Genomic DNA, 23308 nt, shown 5'->3' with positions numbered 1-23308 from the left:
GACGATAGACAAGATTGTCATATAAAAAATATTAAAAAAAAAATCTTACCTTGCAATTGAATTATCCTTGCGAATAGAACGTCTGTCGTCTGAAATAAGTTGAAATAAAATAATTAATGGGGGCCATACGTATCAATAAAGAAACTTTTTTTCTAATACAGTAAAATCTCGCAGTAAATCTTGCAGACCACTATCCAGATAGCCAAATTTTCCCGACTATCAAGGTTTTTAAATTTTTAATTTATTTTTTTTAATTTAATTTTTTGTTTAATTTAGTGATAATTTAAATTGTTTCATGTTATTAAAAAAAAAACTAAAAGTATTCATTGCAAAAATATGAACTTTAAATATAATAGATACGATTTTTACTAAAACTCATAAAAAATAATAGTTCCAGAACCTAAAATAATCTACTAATTTTACAAGTTTTCCAACTTTTTACTCGAAAACCGTTCCAAAGAGAGCACAAAAAATGGCTTTCTCTTTGTAAAAATGGTAAACAGGGTTGCCAACTTCTGATTGGCTGTTACGTCGATTTTGAAGTATTGCCATATAATTTTGGCATATTTACTAGATTTGCGTTCCCGAACTTTTCAAATTATTTTGTACTCTGAGAGCGATTTTGAAATGTTTCCTTTTTACTAGCTTTATTATTAAAAAAGTACTGAAACAGACCAAATGCAACTCTTCAGTACAAAAGATGAGTTCTAAAATTTTAGATATTTTTGCATGACACATGTTATTCATATCTTCTTTCTTAGTAAAAAAAAAAGTTTCAACCCAATTGACATTTTTCGTATGAGTAGAGTATGACGAAATATTTAATATTCTGCACATTTCATGCACTTGTTCAGTTTTGCATATTGGAATACTTATTGATGGTATTTTATCATTATCGCATTATCGATAACACTATCATCACCCACATCGTCAGGATCCACAACTTGAAGTGAAAGAAAATAGTTTTGATTCACAACTCTCTGAGAAAAGTTATTTGGATTTTGTTTCTATGCGGGGTTTTACACTATTGGTGATTGGGATTGGTGTTGGGAGTTTTTTCTCTCTCATTGGTAAATTGTCAATAGAGTTGGAAAACATTGCCATAGGTAGGGAGGAAAAAGTAACTAAAGTTTTACTTCAAATGATAAATCATAATTATCGAGAAATATTGGTCAATATTTATACCAGTTATTTGCATAAATAATATATGTTATAATTTAAGCGTAAATGTATTCACGAATAATAAATAAATCTACTTCTTGTTTTGGTACGTTTATGTCAATTCATACCTTTTGTAAACAAAAAGTATGCTTGTTACAAAATTAAAAATAGCGCAACTAGCCGTTGGTTAAGCGGCTCATCAGCCATATTGGGCAATGTGGCTTACAAATGTCGTTACTCTATATGTAGAATATTGTTGCGAAATTGCATCTACGAATTAAATTCTACCGTGTCAAGGTTGGGACATTTGGCATCACATCTCTTTTCAGAGCAGATTTTTTTCTTCCATGGTATACAAGTGCATATTGAGCAAGCTTATGGTGAAAAGGAGGTGGCTTTGAACGCAAATATAATTAAAATAAAAATAAATTATATAATTAACACGAAATGATAAAGTAAACAATTAGCGAATTCACAAATGGTTGTAAATATACAACCCTTTAAAATTTACTAGGGGGTTTTTAAAAGGTCTTCAATGACTATTTACAAGCATTTGTGAATTCCGCCATTGTGAATATTTAAAGAGAGTATATACCTTTTTTTTCTTCTCGTGGTTCATCATTTATTCGTCTGTTTCTCCAATTTGTTTCCATTGGCTCATTTTTGACAGTATTTTCCAAGTTCATTTTTTCTACATTTTTAGTTAGAACATCGGAAACGCTTTGTTTTGTGTCCATTTTCCTTATTTCAGACAAGCGCTTTTCAATTTCTAAGTCCCTTGCGGTAGTGTCAACTGGTTTAGCTGAGCCAAAAATTTTTTCGGCCGTTTTTTTGTCATCAACTTTTGATTCACTGTTGTTCAACGAAATATCTTTTTCGGGTAGCGGTAGGGTGCGTGGTTTCAAATTTAGACGTGGCCGCTCAGCTATTATGTTGTTCCTATTCTCAGAGTGAAAGTGTGTATTACTGCTACTTTTACTATTCGTGTAGTTTTGAGATCGCCAAGAACTTCCAACACCAGACGAATTTTGTGGTTTTAAGTCAAATCCTCTGTCATTTAAATCATTTCTTGGTTTTTGGCGCCTCCAATCTGTATTGTCTTCATCATTATGTGTTTCGTAATTTCTTCTTGGCCCATGTTTATGATCGCTGTCATTAGATAACTCAATTCTAATTCGACGACCTTTTATTGATGGATCTGGCAAACTTAGAGCTTGAATTAAATCATCCCTTGTCTCAAATTCAATATACCCATATCCTCGAAGCCTGCCGGATTCACCATCTTCTCGTGGTAGCCGAACAGAAATTATATTAGTATTATTAAAAAAATCATATACATCATCATCAGTTGTGTCAAAGGGCAGATTGTTTACATATGCTATAAAGGGGGGCTTATGGGGAACGTTTGTATGGTCATACACTCTACTTGCACGAGGGGCCGTGGGAAGTTGACAAACAACAGTAAGTACGTTGCCTCCGTCGTCACTGTCTTCTCCATCTAAATTTCGTAAATTTTTAGCAACTTGAGTTACACCTAGGGGTGGTTGATCTCCATCAGATAAGAATGACTGTAATGACAAGACGGTTCCCTTAGTTTTCTTATTTTTCTTTCCTACAAAGAATATATAAAAATGTATTGCATTACTTAGTTATGTTAGATTTAATGTTAATAAAAATATACATTTATTGATTGTAAGAATGTTCGTGACTTATCTACTAAAATTAAAAAAAAATCTACCAAAAAACTCAATGGGACCGGACAATTTCTTTATTAGTTATTTTTTTGATTTTTTTATAATTGTATACACATGTACAGAGATAAAATGCAAAAGAAAAACAGTTTTAAAACATACAAAATATATAAAACAAACAAATATTCAATTTAACATTGTCAATTTACGTTTTGTCAGAATAGTCATGCTGAATCCCAGTTTGTTGTTTTTATAAAAAAAAAAACTATTATTGAAGTTTATATTATAATAATATTATAGGACACATTTTCATAGTTTTCATATATTTTGTAGCGACTCTTTGAATAATCACATTGTAGACATCTTTGAATAATCACATTGTATGACTTTTGCAAGTCATAATTGTTCGGAATGTTGCGCCACTTATCCAATATTGCAGTTTTTAATCTTATTTATTTTTTGATAGTCTAAATATTTAAAAGCTAAGTCTCCCGCGCCTTTTCTTCATATCCACCCCAAATCATTAATGAAATTTTTCCAAATTAGATTGTTGGGATGATTGTTTTTAGTGCTTTTAAAGGCTTGCGCCATACTCTGGCGCATCTGAAAACATTTCCGACAATTCGACCACAATTTCCCCAACTGCGTCTGTAATATATCAAATGAATTGCATCAAAGTATACTTTTTTGCCTCCCTTGTTTTTAATACTCATTTCAAGGTATGTTGCGAACGCTTACAATTTTGTTATCAGATTATTTTCAATATAGATGAAAAATCAATTCGTTAAGAGAGATATGAAATTATAGATATGCAACCCGAACAATATATTTTTAGTTGAATTTGGAAAAGTAATGGTAGTTTTTCTTTTTGTTGTCCATTTTCGCGTAGAGAGTCACTTGGGCATATATTTATTAGTTTTATAGTGTCATTTGTAAAAAGTGTGAACGCTGTTAGCTAAAACAATATCAAACAAAGTTTGTCTTCTAACTCCATCGAAACATTTTGTATCCGTCACGCACATGTTACATTTCTCCTCAATAAGTTGGTTTAGAACCGGATTTACAGGCAAAAATTTCGTGACGATTGGTCGATAACTGCATAATGATATACTAAAGGTCTTGGTGTCACACAAAGCTATAATACCCTGACAACATAGTTGTGTGGGGTATAAGAGTTAGCATATTTAAAACATGCTGTTTTGAATTTAATTTTTTAGTACATGTGTGTAATGGTGCGTTACGAGTATAACATATGCGTGACGGTGTTCAAAGTTAAAAATATATATGTTAGAAATTATTTTCTCAAAAAAATGAAATGTCAATATAATCTTGAAATTTTTAAAATTTTCATTTGTTGGAAAGATCTGTGACATAGATCTTTTTTTCCAATTAACACATATTGTTGATAAGTGTTTAAAATTCCTTTTATGATACTTAATTTACAGAATATTGAGCAGTTAATGGTGTTTTTACACGATATGTATTTTACATATGTGCTGTCACTTATTTCATCCATATGTAATTCCTTATGTGTGTCAAAATTAGCAGTGTACACAAAACATTTATTTTTGTGTTCAAATCGGCATATGTATTTTACATATGACATAACCTATAAACAAAAAAACACTTTTATTTTTTCTTAAATCAACATAATTTTTTTATTAAACACCTACAAACGAAATAATAATTTGTAATTGTTGCCTTTTCATCCTTTTCTTTGAATTGCAATTGAAATATTTTCTTCCAACAATGTGTTTCATTCAAACAGCTGATTTCCTAATGTTTCACATACGAAAATAGAGCGCGTCCTATTCGGAAAAAAATACATATGTAATTGCATATCGTTTTGACACATTGAAATTTCCGTATGTTTCACATGACGAGTTCGATTTCCATATGTAAAAAAGTGACAGCACATATGTAAAATACATATCGTGTAGAAACACCATAAGTATTTTGTCGGCTATGTCAAAAATAGTTGAGCATATTAATGAATGCTTTTGTTGAGTTTCTTGGTGACCATAAGTGTTTGAGGAGTTCTCAGTTTGGGTTTCGGCATGGATGTAGTACGTGCGCCTTCGGGGAGCAGAGCTGAATGCTAACGGACGCGTCCCCAGATTGCGTATAGTGGGTAGCCCAATAATATTCATTGGGTAGCTGTGAATTAAAAATAAACAGTCGCGGACAATCAGCGGGCTCAGGGGGAGTCTCGAAGGAAATGACCGAGTGTCTATGATTCTGCATCACTGTAGAGCAGCAGCTGCTGAACTGCTACTCACCCTCTCTTCCTCAAATACGGACATCGCGCTCATCCAGGAACCTTACCTGTATAAAGGTAAGGTGACTGGCCTGGGCGATAAAAAATACATGGTTTTGACTTCCTCCAATGTAGAGAAGGTAAGAACGTGTATTCTTGCCAAAAAAAGAGCTTAATATAATGCTTCATTCTAATTTCAGCAATGGAGATATGACGAGTCAGACTGGATAGTGGTACCTCGAAGCACCTGATAGTCTCGCCCGTCTATCTCCCCTACGAGGCTCCTGATCTAATGGCTCCTAATGGAGGAGATGGGCAAAGTTGGTGATATCATCATCGGATGTTACGCCAACGCACATCACTTCCACTGGGGAAGCAGTGACACTAACACAAGAGGTGAGCCCATTTTTGAGTTTATACTTAGCTCTATCTTAGAATTTGTAAATAGGGTGAGAGGTAAAGTCATAGACATAACCCTCACAAATATGGACGACTCTGGGGTCATGAACTGGGAGGTGTCTGAGAAATGCTCCTTTTCGGACCATAGGCTCATATCCTTGCAGATTCCTACCTCTAGAGGTAAACAAAAACCTTACCTCGGAAGACGAACTGGGACAAATTCAAAGCTAAAACAGCAGTCTCGATCCGCTGTGAACAATGTCACGGCCACTCTTCTGAAGAGCTATGAGGCTTCTTGTCCCCTAACATACCCTGGGAAAAAATCTCAGCCGGTATGGTGGTCAAAAGACCTTGCAACCCTGCGGAAAGCTGCAAGGAAAGCTAATAATAGAGCTAATAAGACAAAGCTCAGTGTAGATTGGGATGTTTATAAAAGACAATTCAATAGGTACAAGGGCGAAATCAAGAAGGCTAAACGTGAGTCTTGGGTCTGTTATAGTGAGTCAATCGAAGTCAACGAAGCGGCCAGATTCCGCAGAGTACTGTCTAAGGATCCAAAATCCATATGGAGTATTAAGCGAAGTGATGGAACGTGGACAAACTCTGGTAGTGAGACTCTTGATCTTCTATCATCAACCCACTTTCCTGGTTGTAAGGACTATAGGGAGGATGCGCAGTGTGTGCATCATCCTACAATTCGGACGAGGGAGGAGGAGAAGTTTATAGAAGATACTATATGACACCCAAAACTGATATGGGCGATAAACAGTTTTCAACCCTATAAATCTCCTGGCCCAGATGGTATAATACCGGTCATGCTGCAACACGCAGATGAACGAAAAATATCGTCTCTGCAGGACATTTTGCTTGTTTACTTCTGTCGTACATACCAAGTCCATGGAAAGAGCCGGGAAGCCGAGTCATACGTTACCAAAAGGCTATAGACCGATTAGCCTTTCTTCCTTTTTACTCAAGATTTAAGAAAGGTTACTAGACTCAGAAATTAGGAACACTATTGACCATAGTAAACTTAGCAACTCCCAGCATGCATACATCAAAGGCAGATTAGTGGATACAGCCCTGCATGAGGTGGTTGGATGTATCGAGAAGAATATGGAGTCCTCTGGTTACACTTTGCCAGCATTCCTCGATATCGAGGGAGCTTTCAACAATGTGAAAATAGAGGCCATCCATTCTGCTCTCGTAAGCATAGATATCCCCTCACTCCTTACGGAATGGATTGATAGAATGCTGGAAAGCAGAATTATCAACTCATCCTTAGGAGAGAGTTCCGTGTTCCACAACAGGTAGGAGTACTATCTCCCCTTTTGTGGCTTCTGGTGATAAATGAGATACTTATGAAATTCTATGATCTCAGGATAAAGGTTGTAGCCTATGCTGATGATGTAGTCCTGCTGGTTGGGGGTAAGTTTCTAACGACAATTTCAGACTTCCTGGAGGGTGCCCTTTCAACGCTGTCTAATTGGGCTTGCACCAAAGGTCTTGGTGTAAACCCCACTAAAACCGAATCGGTGCTCTTCACTATGAAGCGCAAAATTCCTAGTTTCCGTCTGCCATCACTTGTAGGGGTGACTTTAACCCTTTCTGATGAAGCTAAATATCTTGGCACCATCCTACACCGCAAACTATTGTGGAATAGAAATGTTGAGGAACGCTCCAAGAAGGGATTTCTGGCACTCTATTCATTCAAGAATTCCATAGGTAAGAGTTGGGGATTGAGACCCGAAATTATACACGGGCTGTATACGACGATCGTCCTAACCATACTTACTTATGGTTGTCTTGTTTGGTGGTAGGGGGTTAACAAAAAGATGCTGCTGACAAAATTGAGCTTAGTACAGCGATCGGCTTCAATCCTGATCACCTGAGCATTAAGAAGTACTCCACAGGCAGCCTTGAACGCAATTTTGAATCTCCAACCATTGATTGATTAAATTCCAGGCGGCCAGATGTGCCCTGAGACTCCGGGAAACAAATGCCTTAAAATAGCTGAACTTTGGTCATGCCAGCATCCTAAGTTGAATTTCCTAGTAGGGAATCCTGGACTAGTGGCTCCTTACCTCTGCCAGGTCTGTCAATCTTTACAGACGGGTCTAAGATATATTAATATACAACTCATATATTATCAATATACAACTCATATAAACTCAACAATAACTGTAGCGTTTTTCAATCAGAGATTCTTGCAATCACGAAAGCGGCCGAGATAGTAAAAGCACTTAACTCCGACATCACGGGACCGGTGACTATATATGTCGATAGTTAGGCGGCCCTGAAAGCGGTGAAGTCGAATACTATAAACTCGAAAGCAGTTCATGATTGTAAGACCGCTTTAAATGATATACGACAGATAGTTGGTTTATGCTGGGTTCCAGGACATAATGACATTGAAGGGAATGAGATAGCCGACGAGCTTGCTCGAGGGGGCTCACAGTCGTCCAATCTTCTGATTGAGCGATCTGTGAAACCTCCCATCAGCTATTTCATTGGCAGAATCCGTACGTTCCATTGCGAGGTGGTCGATAATAGATGGCTAAGGGAACCTGCTTGCAGAATCTCAAAATCTATCTGGCCTGAATTCTCCCGTAAAAGAACGTCTTCGCTGCTGGAACACAATAAGAAGGAGTTCAAAACCGTTGTGGGGATTATAACTGGTCACTGCAAAATTAAATCTCTCACTTCTAAGTGGGACTCCAGTGGAGAGGATTACTGTCGTCTATGTGAGGACGAAGAAGAACTGGAAACAATTGGCCGCATCCTCTGCAAATGTCCATCGCTGATCAGTAGAACACATAAACAATTTGGAGGATATGAAATTGATAATCTAGTCTTCTTCTCCAAAATAGACCCTAACCAAATTCTAGGCTTTGTTAAAAATTTTACTTGGCTAAAATAATCTCTCTTCCGGCCCCTTTTTTCTCACTATGTCTCTCCCTATTCTTCCACTATCTCTTTTCTTTTCTTTACAGGTATATATACATAAAGGATGATTACAGTGGGAAAAATACCGATCTAGCGCGCAGAAAATAAAAAATGAACTTGAAGGAAACTTTAAAACATTAATGCAGTTTTAAAGTAGAGTGTTGAGTGTACTTAAGTCCGTATAAAATAATCCGAATAAATAAGTTAGAACGGAATAACGGTACATTTAAAATATATATTTTTTCCAATGTTAAAAATGGTATTTTTAGCTATAAAATTGCGATGGTCGTGTGAATTCTGTGAATATATTATTATAGAATTTTGTCCATTTTTGATAGTTATATAACTTATAAGTTATTTTAATTTAGGTGTTTCGGGCTAAATATATGTAAGGTCCGTTTTTTAAATTCCTTTAATTAAAATAGGGGTTTCGTATGGAATGCAGTTATGTTCAGCGTTATTTTTTTTTTAATTTATTTGTGTGTTTGTCTAGAACATCATACTAAATTTTTTCCTGTGACTTCCTGCGACACTAGGATTTATGGCAATTTTTTGAAAAAATGCCAATTTGGCGTAGGAAGCTTTTTTAAGGTTTTGTTCAAATAAAATTAAAAATTTGTGAATTTTGTTGATATAATTGATCAAATATGACTTGGAATAGATCACAGCATAGCAGATGAGAAATAAAACAAGTTCAAAATGTCCGTTCTAAGGTTCCAGAGAAATGGGTGTGAGTATGAAAATTAGGGTATGTAAGTAAGCTACTCCAAACAGTTATTTTAAACTCATGCACTGAATATACATTTATTCCAAATGTCTTTCTAAATAAAAATTGAAATTACAACGAAATCGGTTGCAAGAGTCTTCTCAAATACCGCAGGTAAAGGGTCTACTTTATGAACACGGTTTTAACTACATTTATGGTTTTCGCTATAAGCAAATTACAACAAAATTTCAATACTGCAAGGCGTTTTTTTAGCCAACATGGCTTGGCATCGTCGATAACTGGTGTTGTTGAAAAAATAATTAAAAATTTGTGGATATGCTATTAACGCAGAGTCATTTAAAAAACTTACTGAGGAAACATTTATTCTTTTCGTGGAATTATATTCTTGGTTCTATATGCCTTCAAGCATACACAAAATATTACTGCATGGAGCTGATATAATTAAATGTGCAATGTTGTCTGAAGAAGCCATGGAATCCAGAAATAAGGACTTTCGGAACTACAGGGAACAGTACACCAGAAAAATTAGTCGTGAGGAAACAATGAGGGATATTTTCAATAGGTTGATAATTCCTTCTGATCCAAAAATATCAAGTTTGTCTCGTAGTACATATCTTAACCATCGATATAGTGAGCCACTATCTGAAGAAGTCCTTAAACTACTGGAGGAACCATTACTACCAAATAATTCAGATCAAAACTCGGATTCCGAATGTGATTAGTATTTAATACGTAATGCCTAAATTTTATAAAATATATATAGTTTAATGTTTTAGATATATAATATTAACAATAATAAAGATACATATAATAACAATAGTGTTTGCCCTTAACCCACTTTTTACCCTCCAAATGTTTCGGAATTTTTAAAAGAAGTTCCCATTTTAGGAGTAGTATTAGTTATAACCAGTGTTGCCAAAACTTTGTTGATAAAAAATGCTAGATTTTGTTTAAAAAAGTGCCAGAAAGTGCTAAAATATTTTAAAAAGTGCCAAATAAAAGTGCTAAAATTGTATAAGAGAAATTAGTAGAATTGGCTTAAATTTGATATTTTGGATTCTCATTAAGTACAAATTTCCCCGCCAAATATATCAATGTAGGGCCTAGAGAACGAGATTTTTTGGGTGTCTGGCACGTTTTCCCATCGAATGGAATATAATTTGAAATTTTTATTTTAATGGTGTGTCAAATTTCCCCACCAGTTTTTTGGGGTTTTGGAGAATGGCATATATGCAGAAAACTGTCAAGGTGAACGTTAGCACATAGTCCTCATAAAGTAAATAAATTTAAATCAAAATATCGAAATCTAAGCCGACTGCATTGAAAATTGTCACATGTTCGGTTTCACTTATTTTAGTATATTTTGCGCATTCGGCTACATTTTGAGTTCTCCATTTACCAATAAATCCAAATTTCGTGTAAATCGAAGGATATATAGGGACTTTGGTGTACCATTTACATAAAATCGCACGAAAATATATATGGGATATATCTAAATCTGAACGGATTTTCACGAAATTTAGACTTAATTCAGTACGCTATGTCAAATTTCGTGCAAATCAAAGGATATAAAGGGACTTTAGTGCACCATTTACCTAAATTCAGACGAAAATATATATGGGAGCTATATCTAAATCTTAACCGATTTTTAGGAAACTTAACATACATCATTCTATACCTAATTCATTACGCTGTGACAAATTTCGTGCAAATCGAAAGATATATGTGGACTTTGGTGCACCATTTACATTAAATCGGACGGAAATATATATGGGAGCTATATCTAAATTTGACCCGATTTTTCCCAATTTCAATAGGGTTCGTCCTTGGGCCAAATAAATGAGCTGTGCCAAATTTCATCCAATTCGAATCAAAAATGCGACCTGTACTTTTTTTACAATTTAACATGGACAGACTGACGGACATGCATAAATCGACTTAAAAAGTGATTCTATGCATATGCTCAAAAGGAACCATGTGTCTATCTCGTTTCCTTTTGCCTGTTACAAACATATGCACAAAGACATAATACCCTGTACCACAGTGTGGTGAAGGGTACAAAATATGTTTGCCGAACTTTTTGTACCCTCCACCATAGTATGGAGGGTATAATAGATTTGTTTTTCCGTTTGTAACGCATCTAAATAATCATTTCCGACACTATAAAGTAAAATTCTATGACGATCTAAGCATGTACGTCCGTCTGTCTGTTGTAATCACTCTAGCGTCTAAACGAATTGAGATAGAACGCCAACATTTTTCATAGAGTCATCTTTTGTCTGCAGTCAGGTCGAAGCTGGGCTATAGCGGTCCACGTTTAGGCATAGCTCCCATATAAGGGTACCCCCAAATTTTCAGTATTTTGGGGTTCTTGAGCGCGTTTTTCAACCGAATTCGCTGTAATTTGGTATTTTGTAGTCGTATATGGTAACAAATCTCCCTACCAACAATTATTAATATTCACCCCCTTTTAGGGGTGAAACCTAAAATGTCCCATTATGCCAACATTTTAGAGTTTTGAGATTTTAGGAAAACCCCCATTGAAATTGTTGAATTTTCTATTTGGTTAACAACAATCGATTGGAAGAATTGGCGTTATATGTATGTTCCCTATGTTTTCATTTCAAAAATTTGTCAGTATTTCTATGGTGGAGGGTATCCAAAGGTCGGCCCGGCCGAACTTAACGCTTTTCTACTTGTTCGATTTAGGTCCATCTTTTGACATAACCCCATTAAAAAGTGGAATGCGACCCATTATCGATACTCTGAAGTGACTATAATTTGGCATTCCGGATTCATGGTGAATAAAAAAATCCTTTCCAGAAAGTTTCCGATTTAGATTCATGATTTCCACATCACTCTCATACAAAGGCCCACTTAATCTGGTTTTTACACCCTTCACCACACTGTGGTACAGGATATTATATATTTGTGCATATGTTTGTAACAGGCAAAATGAAACGAGATAGACACATGGTTCCTTTTGAGAATATGCATAGAATAACTTTTTAAGTCGATTTATGCATGTCCGTCCGTCTGTCTGTCCATGTTAAATTGTAAGCAAAGTACAGGTCGCATTTATGAATAAAATTGGATGAAATTTGGCATAGGTGAAATTTGGCATAGGCCCAAGGACGAACCCTATTGAAATTGGGAAAAATCGGTTCAGATGTAGATATAGCTTCAATATATAGTTTCGTCCGATTTTCAGTTAATGGTCCACCACAGGTCCAAAATATGGCCGATTGGCACAAAATTTTGCACAACCTACTGATGTTAGTATAACCTAACGTGTGGATCGATTCTGATTTTGATATATATATATATATATATATGGCCTGTTGGCATAAACGTTTGAGCAACGTCCTGTATGATATGGCCGATATGCTCAAAACTTAGTGAAGTTAGTATAACCTTGAACGTTGAAATCGATTCGGATTTGGATATAGTTGTCATATATATTTTTGCTCTATTTAAAGCAAATGGTGCACCAAACTCCTAATTTTTGTCAGATTGATACGAAATTTTGCACAATTTGCAGACATAGCCCATATATATTTTCGACCGACTACATATTAATTGAGCTCCAATTAATCAAGAGATATCCGTTTGAAATTTGCTTTAAATTGATTTATATCATTTGCCACATTTTAAAAAAACGACTCAATAATGATGATCTAAATCGGCTCTATATTTAGTTCATCCAATTTCCTGTTGGATACACCCAAAGTGGTCAAGGGTATCATAAAGTCGACCCCGTCCGACTTTACTACTTTCCTTACTGGTTCATTTTACAAATTAAACAACCTACTAGCAGGCGATGCTGTATCAACCATATGAAGTACCCGACAATTTTTTGGGAACATATTAACACACTTCACTTGGTGAAGGGTCTAAAACGTTCTGACCAGCCGAACTTGAAGACCTTTTAATTGTTTATAAATGAACTGACACTTTTTTAAACATTGGAAAATCGAATTCATAGCGTGAAACATAGGGACAATTTAATGAGTCAATTTGAAATCAAAATAATACCCAAAATTTTAACTAATTTCAGAAAAAAAAAAATAAAAGTGCTAAAAAAGGTGCTAGGTGCTAGATCACTTTTTTTTGCTGCTAAACGAGTTTGAAAAGTGCTAAATTTAGCACTAAAAGTGCTAAATTGGCAACACTGGTTATAACGAAAAATTTTGTTTATTAAAAAATGTTTAAAAAGCTTCAAAATAGTAATTTTCACCTAAAAATTTAAGTTTTTTCTAAAAAAGAGAACGAGATTTTTTGGGTGTCTGGCACGTTTTCCCATCGAATGGAATATAATTTGAAATTTTTATTTTAATGGTGTGTCAAATTTCCCCACCAGTTTTTTGGGGTTTTGGAGAATGGCATATATGCAGAAAACTGTCAAGGTGAACGTTAGCACATAGTCCTCATAAAGTAAATAAATTTAAATCAAAATATCGAAATCTAAGCCGACTGCATTGAAAATTGTCACATGTTCGGTTTCACTTATTTTAGTATATTTTGCGCATTCGGCTACATTTTGAGTTCTCCATTTACCAATAAATCCAAATTTCGTGTAAATCGAAGGATATATAGGGACTTTGGTGTACCATTTACATAAAATCGCACGAAAATATATATGGGATATATCTAAATCTGAACGGATTTTCACGAAATTTAGACTTAATTCAGTACGCTATGTCAAATTTCGTGCAAATCAAAGGATATAAAGGGACTTTAGTGCACCATTTACCTAAATTCAGACGAAAATATATATGGGAGCTATATCTAAATCTTAACCGATTTTTAGGAAACTTAACATACATCATTCTATACCTAATTCATTACGCTGTGACAAATTTCGTGCAAATCGAAAGATATATGTGGACTTTGGTGCACCATTTACATTAAATCGGACGGAAATATATATGGGAGCTATATCTAAATTTGACCCGATTTTTCCCAATTTCAATAGGGTTCGTCCTTGGGCCAAATAAATGAGCTGTGCCAAATTTCATCCAATTCGAATCAAAAATGCGACCTGTACTTTTTTTACAATTTAACATGGACAGACTGACGGACATGCATAAATCGACTTAAAAAGTGATTCTATGCATATGCTCAAAAGGAACCATGTGTCTATCTCGTTTCCTTTTGCCTGTTACAAACATATGCACAAAGACATAATACCCTGTACCACAGTGTGGTGAAGGGTACAAAATATGTTTGCCGAACTTTTTGTACCCTCCACCATAGTATGGAGGGTATAATAGATTTGTTTTTCCGTTTGTAACGCATCTAAATAATCATTTCCGACACTATAAAGTAAAATTCTATGACGATCTAAGCATGTACGTCCGTCTGTCTGTTGTAATCACTCTAGCGTCTAAACGAATTGAGATAGAACGCCAACATTTTTCATAGAGTCGTCTTTTGTCTGCAGTCAGGTCGAAGCTGGGCTATAGCGGTCCACGTTTAGGCATAGCTCCCATATAAGGGTACCCCCAAATTTTCAGTATTTTGGGGTTCTTGAGCGCGTTTTTCAACCGAATTCGCTGTAATTTGGTATTTTGTAGTCGTATATGGTAACAAATCTCCCTACCAACAATTATTAATATTCACCCCCTTTTAGGGGTGAAACCTAAAATGTCCCATTATGCCAACATTTTAGAGTTTTGAGATTTTAGGAAAACCCCCATTGAAATTGTTGAATTTTCTATTTGGTTAACAACAATCGATTGGAAGAATTGGCGTTATATGTATGTTCCCTATGTTTTCATTTCAAAAATTTGTCAGTATTTCTATGGTGGAGGGTATCCAAAGGTCGGCCCGGCCGAACTTAACGCTTTTCTACTTGTTCGATTTAGGTCCATCTTTTGACATAACCCCATTAAAAAGTGGAATGCGACCCATTATCGATACTCTGAAGTGACTATAATTTGGCATTCCGGATTCATGGTGAATAAAAAAATCCTTTCCAGAAAGTTTCCGATTTAGATTCATGATTTCCACATCACTCTCATACAAAGGCCCACTTAATCTGGTTTTTACACCCTTCACCACACTGTGGTACAGGATATTATGTATTTGTGCATATGTTTGTAACAGGCAAAATGAAACGAGATAGACACATGGTTCCTTTTGAGAATATGCATAGAATAACTTTTTAAGTCGATTTATGCATGTCCGTCCGTCTGTCTGTCCATGTTAAATTGTAAGCAAAGTACAGGTCGCATTTATGAATAAAATTGGATGAAATTTGGCATAGGTGAAATTTGGCATAGGCCCAAGGACGAACCCTATTGAAATTGGGAAAAATCGGTTCAGATGTAGATATAGCTTCAATATATAGTTTCGTCCGATTTTCAGTTAATGGTCCACCACAGGTCCAAAATATGGCCGATTGGCACAAAATTTTGCACAACCTACTGATGTTAGTATAACCTAACGTGTGGATCGATTCTGATTTTGATATATATATATATATATATATGGCCTGTTGGCATAAACGTTTGAGCAACGTCCTGTATGATATGGCCGATATGCTCAAAACTTAGTGAAGTTAGTATAACCTTGAACGTTGAAATCGATTCGGATTTGGATATAGTTGTCATATATATTTTTGCTCTATTTAAAGCAAATGGTGCACCAAACTCCTAATTTTTGTCAGATTGATACGAAATTTTGCACAATTTGCAGACATAGCCCATATATATTTTCGACCGACTACATATTAATTGAGCTCCAATTAATCAAGAGATATCCGTTTGAAATTTGCTTTAAATTGATTTATATCATTTGCCACATTTTAAAAAAACGACTCAATAATGATGATCTAAATCGGCTCTATATTTAGTTCATCCAATTTCCTGTTGGATACACCCAAAGTGGTCAAGGGTATCATAAAGTCGACCCCGTCCGACTTTACTACTTTCCTTACTGGTTCATTTTACAAATTAAACAACCTACTAGCAGGCGATGCTGTATCAACCATATGAAGTACCCGACAATTTTTTGGGAACATATTAACACACTTCACTTGGTGAAGGGTCTAAAACGTTCTGACCAGCCGAACTTGAAGACCTTTTAATTGTTTATAAATGAACTGACACTTTTTTAAACATTGGAAAATCGAATTCATAGCGTGAAACATAGGGACAATTTAATGAGTCAATTTGAAATCAAAATAATACCCAAAATTTTAACTAATTTCAGAAAAAAAAAAATAAAAGTGCTAAAAAAGGTGCTAGGTGCTAGATCACTTTTTTTTGCTGCTAAACGAGTTTGAAAAGTGCTAAATTTAGCACTAAAAGTGCTAAATTGGCAACACTGGTTATAACGAAAAATTTTGTTTATTAAAAAATGTTTAAAAAGCTTCAAAATAGTAATTTTCACCTAAAAATTTAAGTTTTTTCTAAAAAAAATTCGGCGCTTAGTGGGTTAATAAAAAAATTGCCAAATTTTTTCATAAAAGAATTATAATTGTCCATCTAAATCTATTCTTATCCAAAATATCGATAAACATACAGTAAAACATCTACTTTTATTTTCTGCGCGCTAGATCTACATTTTTCCCGCTGTGCGGTTGTCACAAGAACCGTACATCCCTAACCTAACCTACCCAAAACTGGTTTATCGCATGGGCGATTAATAATTTCCAACCCTATAAATCTCGTGGTCCAGGTGGTATAATACCGGCCAAGCTGCAACACGCAGATGAACGAGTATTAGCCTCTCTGCAAGACATTTTAGGGCTTGTCTACTTCTATCGTAGTATATGGAAAGATCAAAGCAAACTTAGCAACTCCCAGCATGCATACATCAAAGCCAAATCAGTGGATAAAGCCTCGTAAACTCCCCCACTTCTAACGGTCTGGATTGATAGAATGCTGGAAAGCAAGCTGAAGTTCGATCATCTTAAGATAAAGGTTGTAGCCTATGCCGATGATGTAGTTTTGCTGATTGGCGGGAAATTTCTGACCATTTCTGATATTTTGGAGGGTGCCCTTTCAACTCTGTGTAACTGAGCACACGCCAATGGCCTTGGTGTAAACCCCGCTATGACAGAAGTGGTGCTCTTCACTAGGAAACGTAAGATTGCTAGTTTCCGCTTGCCATCACTGGGAGGAGTGACCCTAACCCTTTCTGAAGTAGCATAATACCTTGGTACAATCCTTGACCACAAATTAACGTGGAACAGGAATGTTGAGGAACGCTCTCAGAAAGGACTGTTAGCAATCTACCCAGGCAAGAACTCCATATATGTAAGAACTGGGGACTAAGACCGGAGATCATACACTGGCTGTATGTGACGGTCGTTCTCCCCATTCTTACATATGGTTGCCTTATATGGTGGCAGGGGGTCAACAAAAAGATACTGCTGACAAAATTAAATTCAGTACAGCGATCGGCTTCGATCGTGATTACTGGAACGCTAATAAGTACACCACAGGCTAAAGGCTGCCTGTGGTGGTACAATCCTGAATCTCCAACCACTGGACATTCTGATTAAATCGCAAGCGGCCAGATGTGCTCTGAAGCTCCGAGAAACGGTCAGGTTGTGACTTCTGTTTTATAAAATAAACAAATATGAAAAAAATAAAAGAAAATTTTGTTTTAATACTCCTTAAGTAATTACAAAAAAAAAAAAAGTATTTCCAATGAACAACGTTAAAAATACGTTTATTTGGTACACATATTAATATTTTAATAAAATTACTTTTTTTTTATCGTACGTTCCCACGCCTCACTTTCCCACCCCTGCCGACCGAGGGGGCGACCTCCCCTTTCGTAGGGATCGCGTACGCATCATAATCCGCATTATGATGGAATATGAGAAGGGATAGAAAACCAGCTACAGAAATCTACTTCAACAGCCAGTTTGTTATTAAGTTGTATTATTCATTTAAAAATATGATTATATTAGATTTTATTAGGTCTATATTCATGCAAAAGTCTACGTTAGAACACACAGAATTGAAATCAATACACATTTTACTAAGTGGATCTCCCATAGAATAATTTGTGCGATGAAATTCTACGTATAATGGTTGATAATATCTACTTGATCGAAAAGGAACATTTATTCTAATGGATGAAATTAGGAAGTCTGAGGGTATATTACCGCTTAGTATTTTAATTACTATCATAGTGTTCAACATAATACGTCTACTTTTTAATGTTGGCAATCGAATTAATTTTAGATATAATTTTAGATATATATTATTAGATATAGCTTCAATATATAGTTTCGTCCGATTTTCAGTTAATGGTCCACCACAGGTCCAAAATATGGCCGATTGGCACAAAATTTTGCACAACCTACTGATGTTAGTATAACCTAACGTGTGGATCGATTCTGATTTTGATATATATATATATATATATATGGCCTGTTGGCATAAACGTTTGAGCAACGTCCTGTATGATATGGCCGATATGCTCAAAACTTAGTGAAGTTAGTATAACCTTGAACGTTGAAATCGATTCGGATTTGGATATAGTTGTCATATATATTTTTGCTCTATTTAAAGCAAATGGTGCACCAAACTCCTAATTTTTGTCAGATTGATACGAAATTTTGCACAATTTGCAGACATAGCCCATATATATTTTCGACCGACTACATATTAATTGAGCTCCAATTAATCAAGAGATATCCGTTTGAAATTTGCTTTAAATTGATTTATATCATTTGCCACATTTTAAAAAAACGACTCAATAATGATGATCTAAATCGGCTCTATATTTAGTTCATCCAATTTCCTGTTGGATACACCCAAAGTGGTCAAGGGTATCATAAAGTCGACCCCGTCCGACTTTACTACTTTCCTTACTGGTTCATTTTACAAATTAAACAACCTACTAGCAGGCGATGCTGTATCAACCATATGAAGTACCCGACAATTTTTTGGGAACATATTAACACACTTCACTTGGTGAAGGGTCTAAAACGTTCTGACCAGCCGAACTTGAAGACCTTTTAATTGTTTATAAATGAACTGACACTTTTTTAAACATTGGAAAATCGAATTCATAGCGTGAAACATAGGGACAATTTAATGAGTCAATTTGAAATCAAAATAATACCCAAAATTTTAACTAATTTCAGAAAAAAAAAATAAAAGTGCTAAAAAAGGTGCTAGGTGCTAGATCACTTTTTTTTGCTGCTAAACGAGTTTGAAAAGTGCTAAATTTAGCACTAAAAGTGCTAAATTGGCAACACTGGTTATAACGAAAAATTTTGTTTATTAAAAAATGTTTAAAAAGCTTCAAAATAGTAATTTTCACCTAAAAATTTAAGTTTTTTCTAAAAAAGAGAACGAGATTTTTTGGGTGTCTGGCACGTTTTCCCATCGAATGGAATATAATTTGAAATTTTTATTTTAATGGTGTGTCAAATTTCCCCACCAGTTTTTTGGGGTTTTGGAGAATGGCATATATGCAGAAAACTGTCAAGGTGAACGTTAGCACATAGTCCTCATAAAGTAAATAAATTTAAATCAAAATATCGAAATCTAAGCCGACTGCATTGAAAATTGTCACATGTTCGGTTTCACTTATTTTAGTATATTTTGCGCATTCGGCTACATTTTGAGTTCTCCATTTACCAATAAATCCAAATTTCGTGTAAATCGAAGGATATATAGGGACTTTGGTGTACCATTTACATAAAATCGCACGAAAATATATATGGGATATATCTAAATCTGAACGGATTTTCACGAAATTTAGACTTAATTCAGTACGCTATGTCAAATTTCGTGCAAATCAAAGGATATAAAGGGACTTTAGTGCACCATTTACCTAAATTCAGACGAAAATATATATGGGAGCTATATCTAAATCTTAACCGATTTTTAGGAAACTTAACATACATCATTCTATACCTAATTCATTACGCTGTGACAAATTTCGTGCAAATCGAAAGATATATGTGGACTTTGGTGCACCATTTACATTAAATCGGACGGAAATATATATGGGAGCTATATCTAAATTTGACCCGATTTTTCCCAATTTCAATAGGGTTCGTCCTTGGGCCAAATAAATGAGCTGTGCCAAATTTCATCCAATTCGAATCAAAAATGCGACCTGTACTTTTTTTACAATTTAACATGGACAGACTGACGGACATGCATAAATCGACTTAAAAAGTGATTCTATGCATATGCTCAAAAGGAACCATGTGTCTATCTCGTTTCCTTTTGCCTGTTACAAACATATGCACAAAGACATAATACCCTGTACCACAGTGTGGTGAAGGGTACAAAATATGTTTGCCGAACTTTTTGTACCCTCCACCATAGTATGGAGGGTATAATAGATTTGTTTTTCCGTTTGTAACGCATCTAAATAATCATTTCCGACACTATAAAGTAAAATTCTATGACGATCTAAGCATGTACGTCCGTCTGTCTGTTGTAATCACTCTAGCGTCTAAACGAATTGAGATAGAACGCCAACATTTTTCATAGAGTCGTCTTTTGTCTGCAGTCAGGTCGAAGCTGGGCTATAGCGGTCCACGTTTAGGCATAGCTCCCATATAAGGGTACCCCCAAATTTTCAGTATTTTGGGGTTCTTGAGCGCGTTTTTCAACCGAATTCGCTGTAATTTGGTATTTTGTAGTCGTATATGGTAACAAATCTCCCTACCAACAATTATTAATATTCACCCCCTTTTAGGGGTGAAACCTAAAATGTCCCATTATGCCAACATTTTAGAGTTTTGAGATTTTAGGAAAACCCCCATTGAAATTGTTGAATTTTCTATTTGGTTAACAACAATCGATTGGAAGAATTGGCGTTATATGTATGTTCCCTATGTTTTCATTTCAAAAATTTGTCAGTATTTCTATGGTGGAGGGTATCCAAAGGTCGGCCCGGCCGAACTTAACGCTTTTCTACTTGTTCGATTTAGGTCCATCTTTTGACATAACCCCATTAAAAAGTGGAATGCGACCCATTATCGATACTCTGAAGTGACTATAATTTGGCATTCCGGATTCATGGTGAATAAAAAAATCCTTTCCAGAAAGTTTCCGATTTAGATTCATGATTTCCACATCACTCTCATACAAAGGCCCACTTAATCTGGTTTTTACACCCTTCACCACACTGTGGTACAGGATATTATGTATTTGTGCACATGTTTGTAACAGGCAAAATGAAACGAGATAGACACATGGTTCCTTTTGTGAATATGCATAGAATAACTTTTTAAGTCGATTTATGCATGTCCGTCCGTCTGTCTGTCCATGTTAAATTGTAAGCAAAGTACAGGTCGCATTTATGAATAAAATTGGATGAAATTTGGCATAGGTGAAATTTGGCATATGCCCAAGGACGAACCCTATTGAAATTGGGAAAAATCGGTTCAGATGTAGATATAGCTTCAATATATAGTTTCGTCCGATTTTCAGTTAATGGTCCACCACAGGTCCAAAATATGGCCGATTGGCACAAAATTTTGCACAACCTACTGATGTTAGTATAACCTAACGTGTGGATCGATTCTGATTTTGATATATATATATATATATATATATATATATGGCCTGTTGGCATAAACGTTTGAGCAACGTCCTGTATGATATGGCCGATATGCTCAAAACTTAGTGAAGTTAGTATAACCTTGAACGTTGAAATCGATTCGGATTTGGATATAGTTGTCATATATATTTTTGCTCTATTTAAAGCAAATGGTGCACCAAACTCCTAATTTTTGTCAGATTGATACGAAATTTTGCACAATTTGCAGACATAGCCCATATATATTTTCGACCGACTACATATTAATTGAGCTCCAATTAATCAAGAGATATCCGTTTGAAATTTGCTTTAAATTGATTTATATCATTTGCCACATTTTAAAAAAACGACTCAATAATGATGATCTAAATCGGCTCTATATTTAGTTCATCCAATTTCCTGTTGGATACACCCAAAGTGGTCAAGGGTATCATAAAGTCGACCCCGTCCGACTTTACTACTTTCCTTACTGGTTCATTTTACAAATTAAACAACCTACTAGCAGGCGATGCTGTATCAACCATATGAAGTACCCGACAATTTTTTGGGAACATATTAACACACTTCACTTGGTGAAGGGTCTAAAACGTTCTGACCAGCCGAACTTGAAGACCTTTTAATTGTTTATAAATGAACTGACACTTTTTTAAACATTGGAAAATCGAATTCATAGCGTGAAACATAGGGACAATTTAATGAGTCAATTTGAAATCAAAATAATACCCAAAATTTTAACTAATTTCAGAAAAAAAAAAATAAAAGTGCTAAAAAAGGTGCTAGGTGCTAGATCACTTTTTTTTGCTGCTAAACGAGTTTGAAAAGTGCTAAATTTAGCACTAAAAGTGCTAAATTGGCAACACTGGTTATAACGAAAAATTTTGTTTATTAAAAAATGTTTAAAAAGCTTCAAAATAGTAATTTTCACCTAAAAATTTAAGTTTTTTCTAAAAAAAATTCGGCGCTTAGTGGGTTAATAAAAAAATTGCCAAATTTTTTCATAAAAGAATTATAATTGTCCATCTAAATCTATTCTTATCCAAAATATCGATAAACATACAGTAAAACATCTACTTTTATTTTCTGCGCGCTAGATCTACATTTTTCCCGCTGTGCGGTTGTCACAAGAACCGTACATCCCTAACCTAACCTACCCAAAACTGGTTTATCGCATGGGCGATTAATAATTTCCAACCCTATAAATCTCGTGGTCCAGGTGGTATAATACCGGCCAAGCTGCAACACGCAGATGAACGAGTATTAGCCTCTCTGCAAGACATTTTAGGGCTTGTCTACTTCTATCGTAGTATATGGAAAGATCAAAGCAAACTTAGCAACTCCCAGCATGCATACATCAAAGCCAAATCAGTGGATAAAGCCTCGTAAACTCCCCCACTTCTAACGGTCTGGATTGATAGAATGCTGGAAAGCAAGCTGAAGTTCGATCATCTTAAGATAAAGGTTGTAGCCTATGCCGATGATGTAGTTTTGCTGATTGGCGGGAAATTTCTGACCATTTCTGATATTTTGGAGGGTGCCCTTTCAACTCTGTGTAACTGAGCACACGCCAATGGCCTTGGTGTAAACCCCGCTATGACAGAA

The 23308-nt window shown here is 35.3% G+C and overlaps 1 protein-coding gene across 1 annotated transcript in view; it reads right to left on the bottom strand.

Annotated features, from left to right (window-relative positions):
* Positions 1 to 872: 872 nt before the first annotated feature.
* The window catches only part of LOC133336892 (eukaryotic translation initiation factor 4B-like), a 29478-nt gene continuing 7042 nt past the window's right edge, over positions 873 to 23308 (bottom strand). Inside the window, exons 2-3 of the mRNA XM_061545165.1 lie at positions 1757 to 2805; positions 873 to 943 (exon numbers count right to left, since the gene is read on the bottom strand). Coding sequence (XP_061401149.1) covers positions 873 to 943; positions 1757 to 2805 — 1120 coding nt within the window. The remainder of the gene's footprint in view (positions 944 to 1756; positions 2806 to 23308) is intronic.

Source organism: Musca vetustissima, unplaced genomic scaffold (genome assembly GCF_032173495.1).
Source record: "Musca vetustissima isolate MV318-11 ecotype Yass unplaced genomic scaffold, APGP_CSIRO_Mvet_v1 utg62469, whole genome shotgun sequence".
NCBI classification, from domain to species: domain Eukaryota; kingdom Metazoa; phylum Arthropoda; class Insecta; order Diptera; family Muscidae; genus Musca; species Musca vetustissima.
Note: the sequence above shows the minus strand (reverse complement) of the source record. Positions and strands in the feature narration are given on the sequence as shown.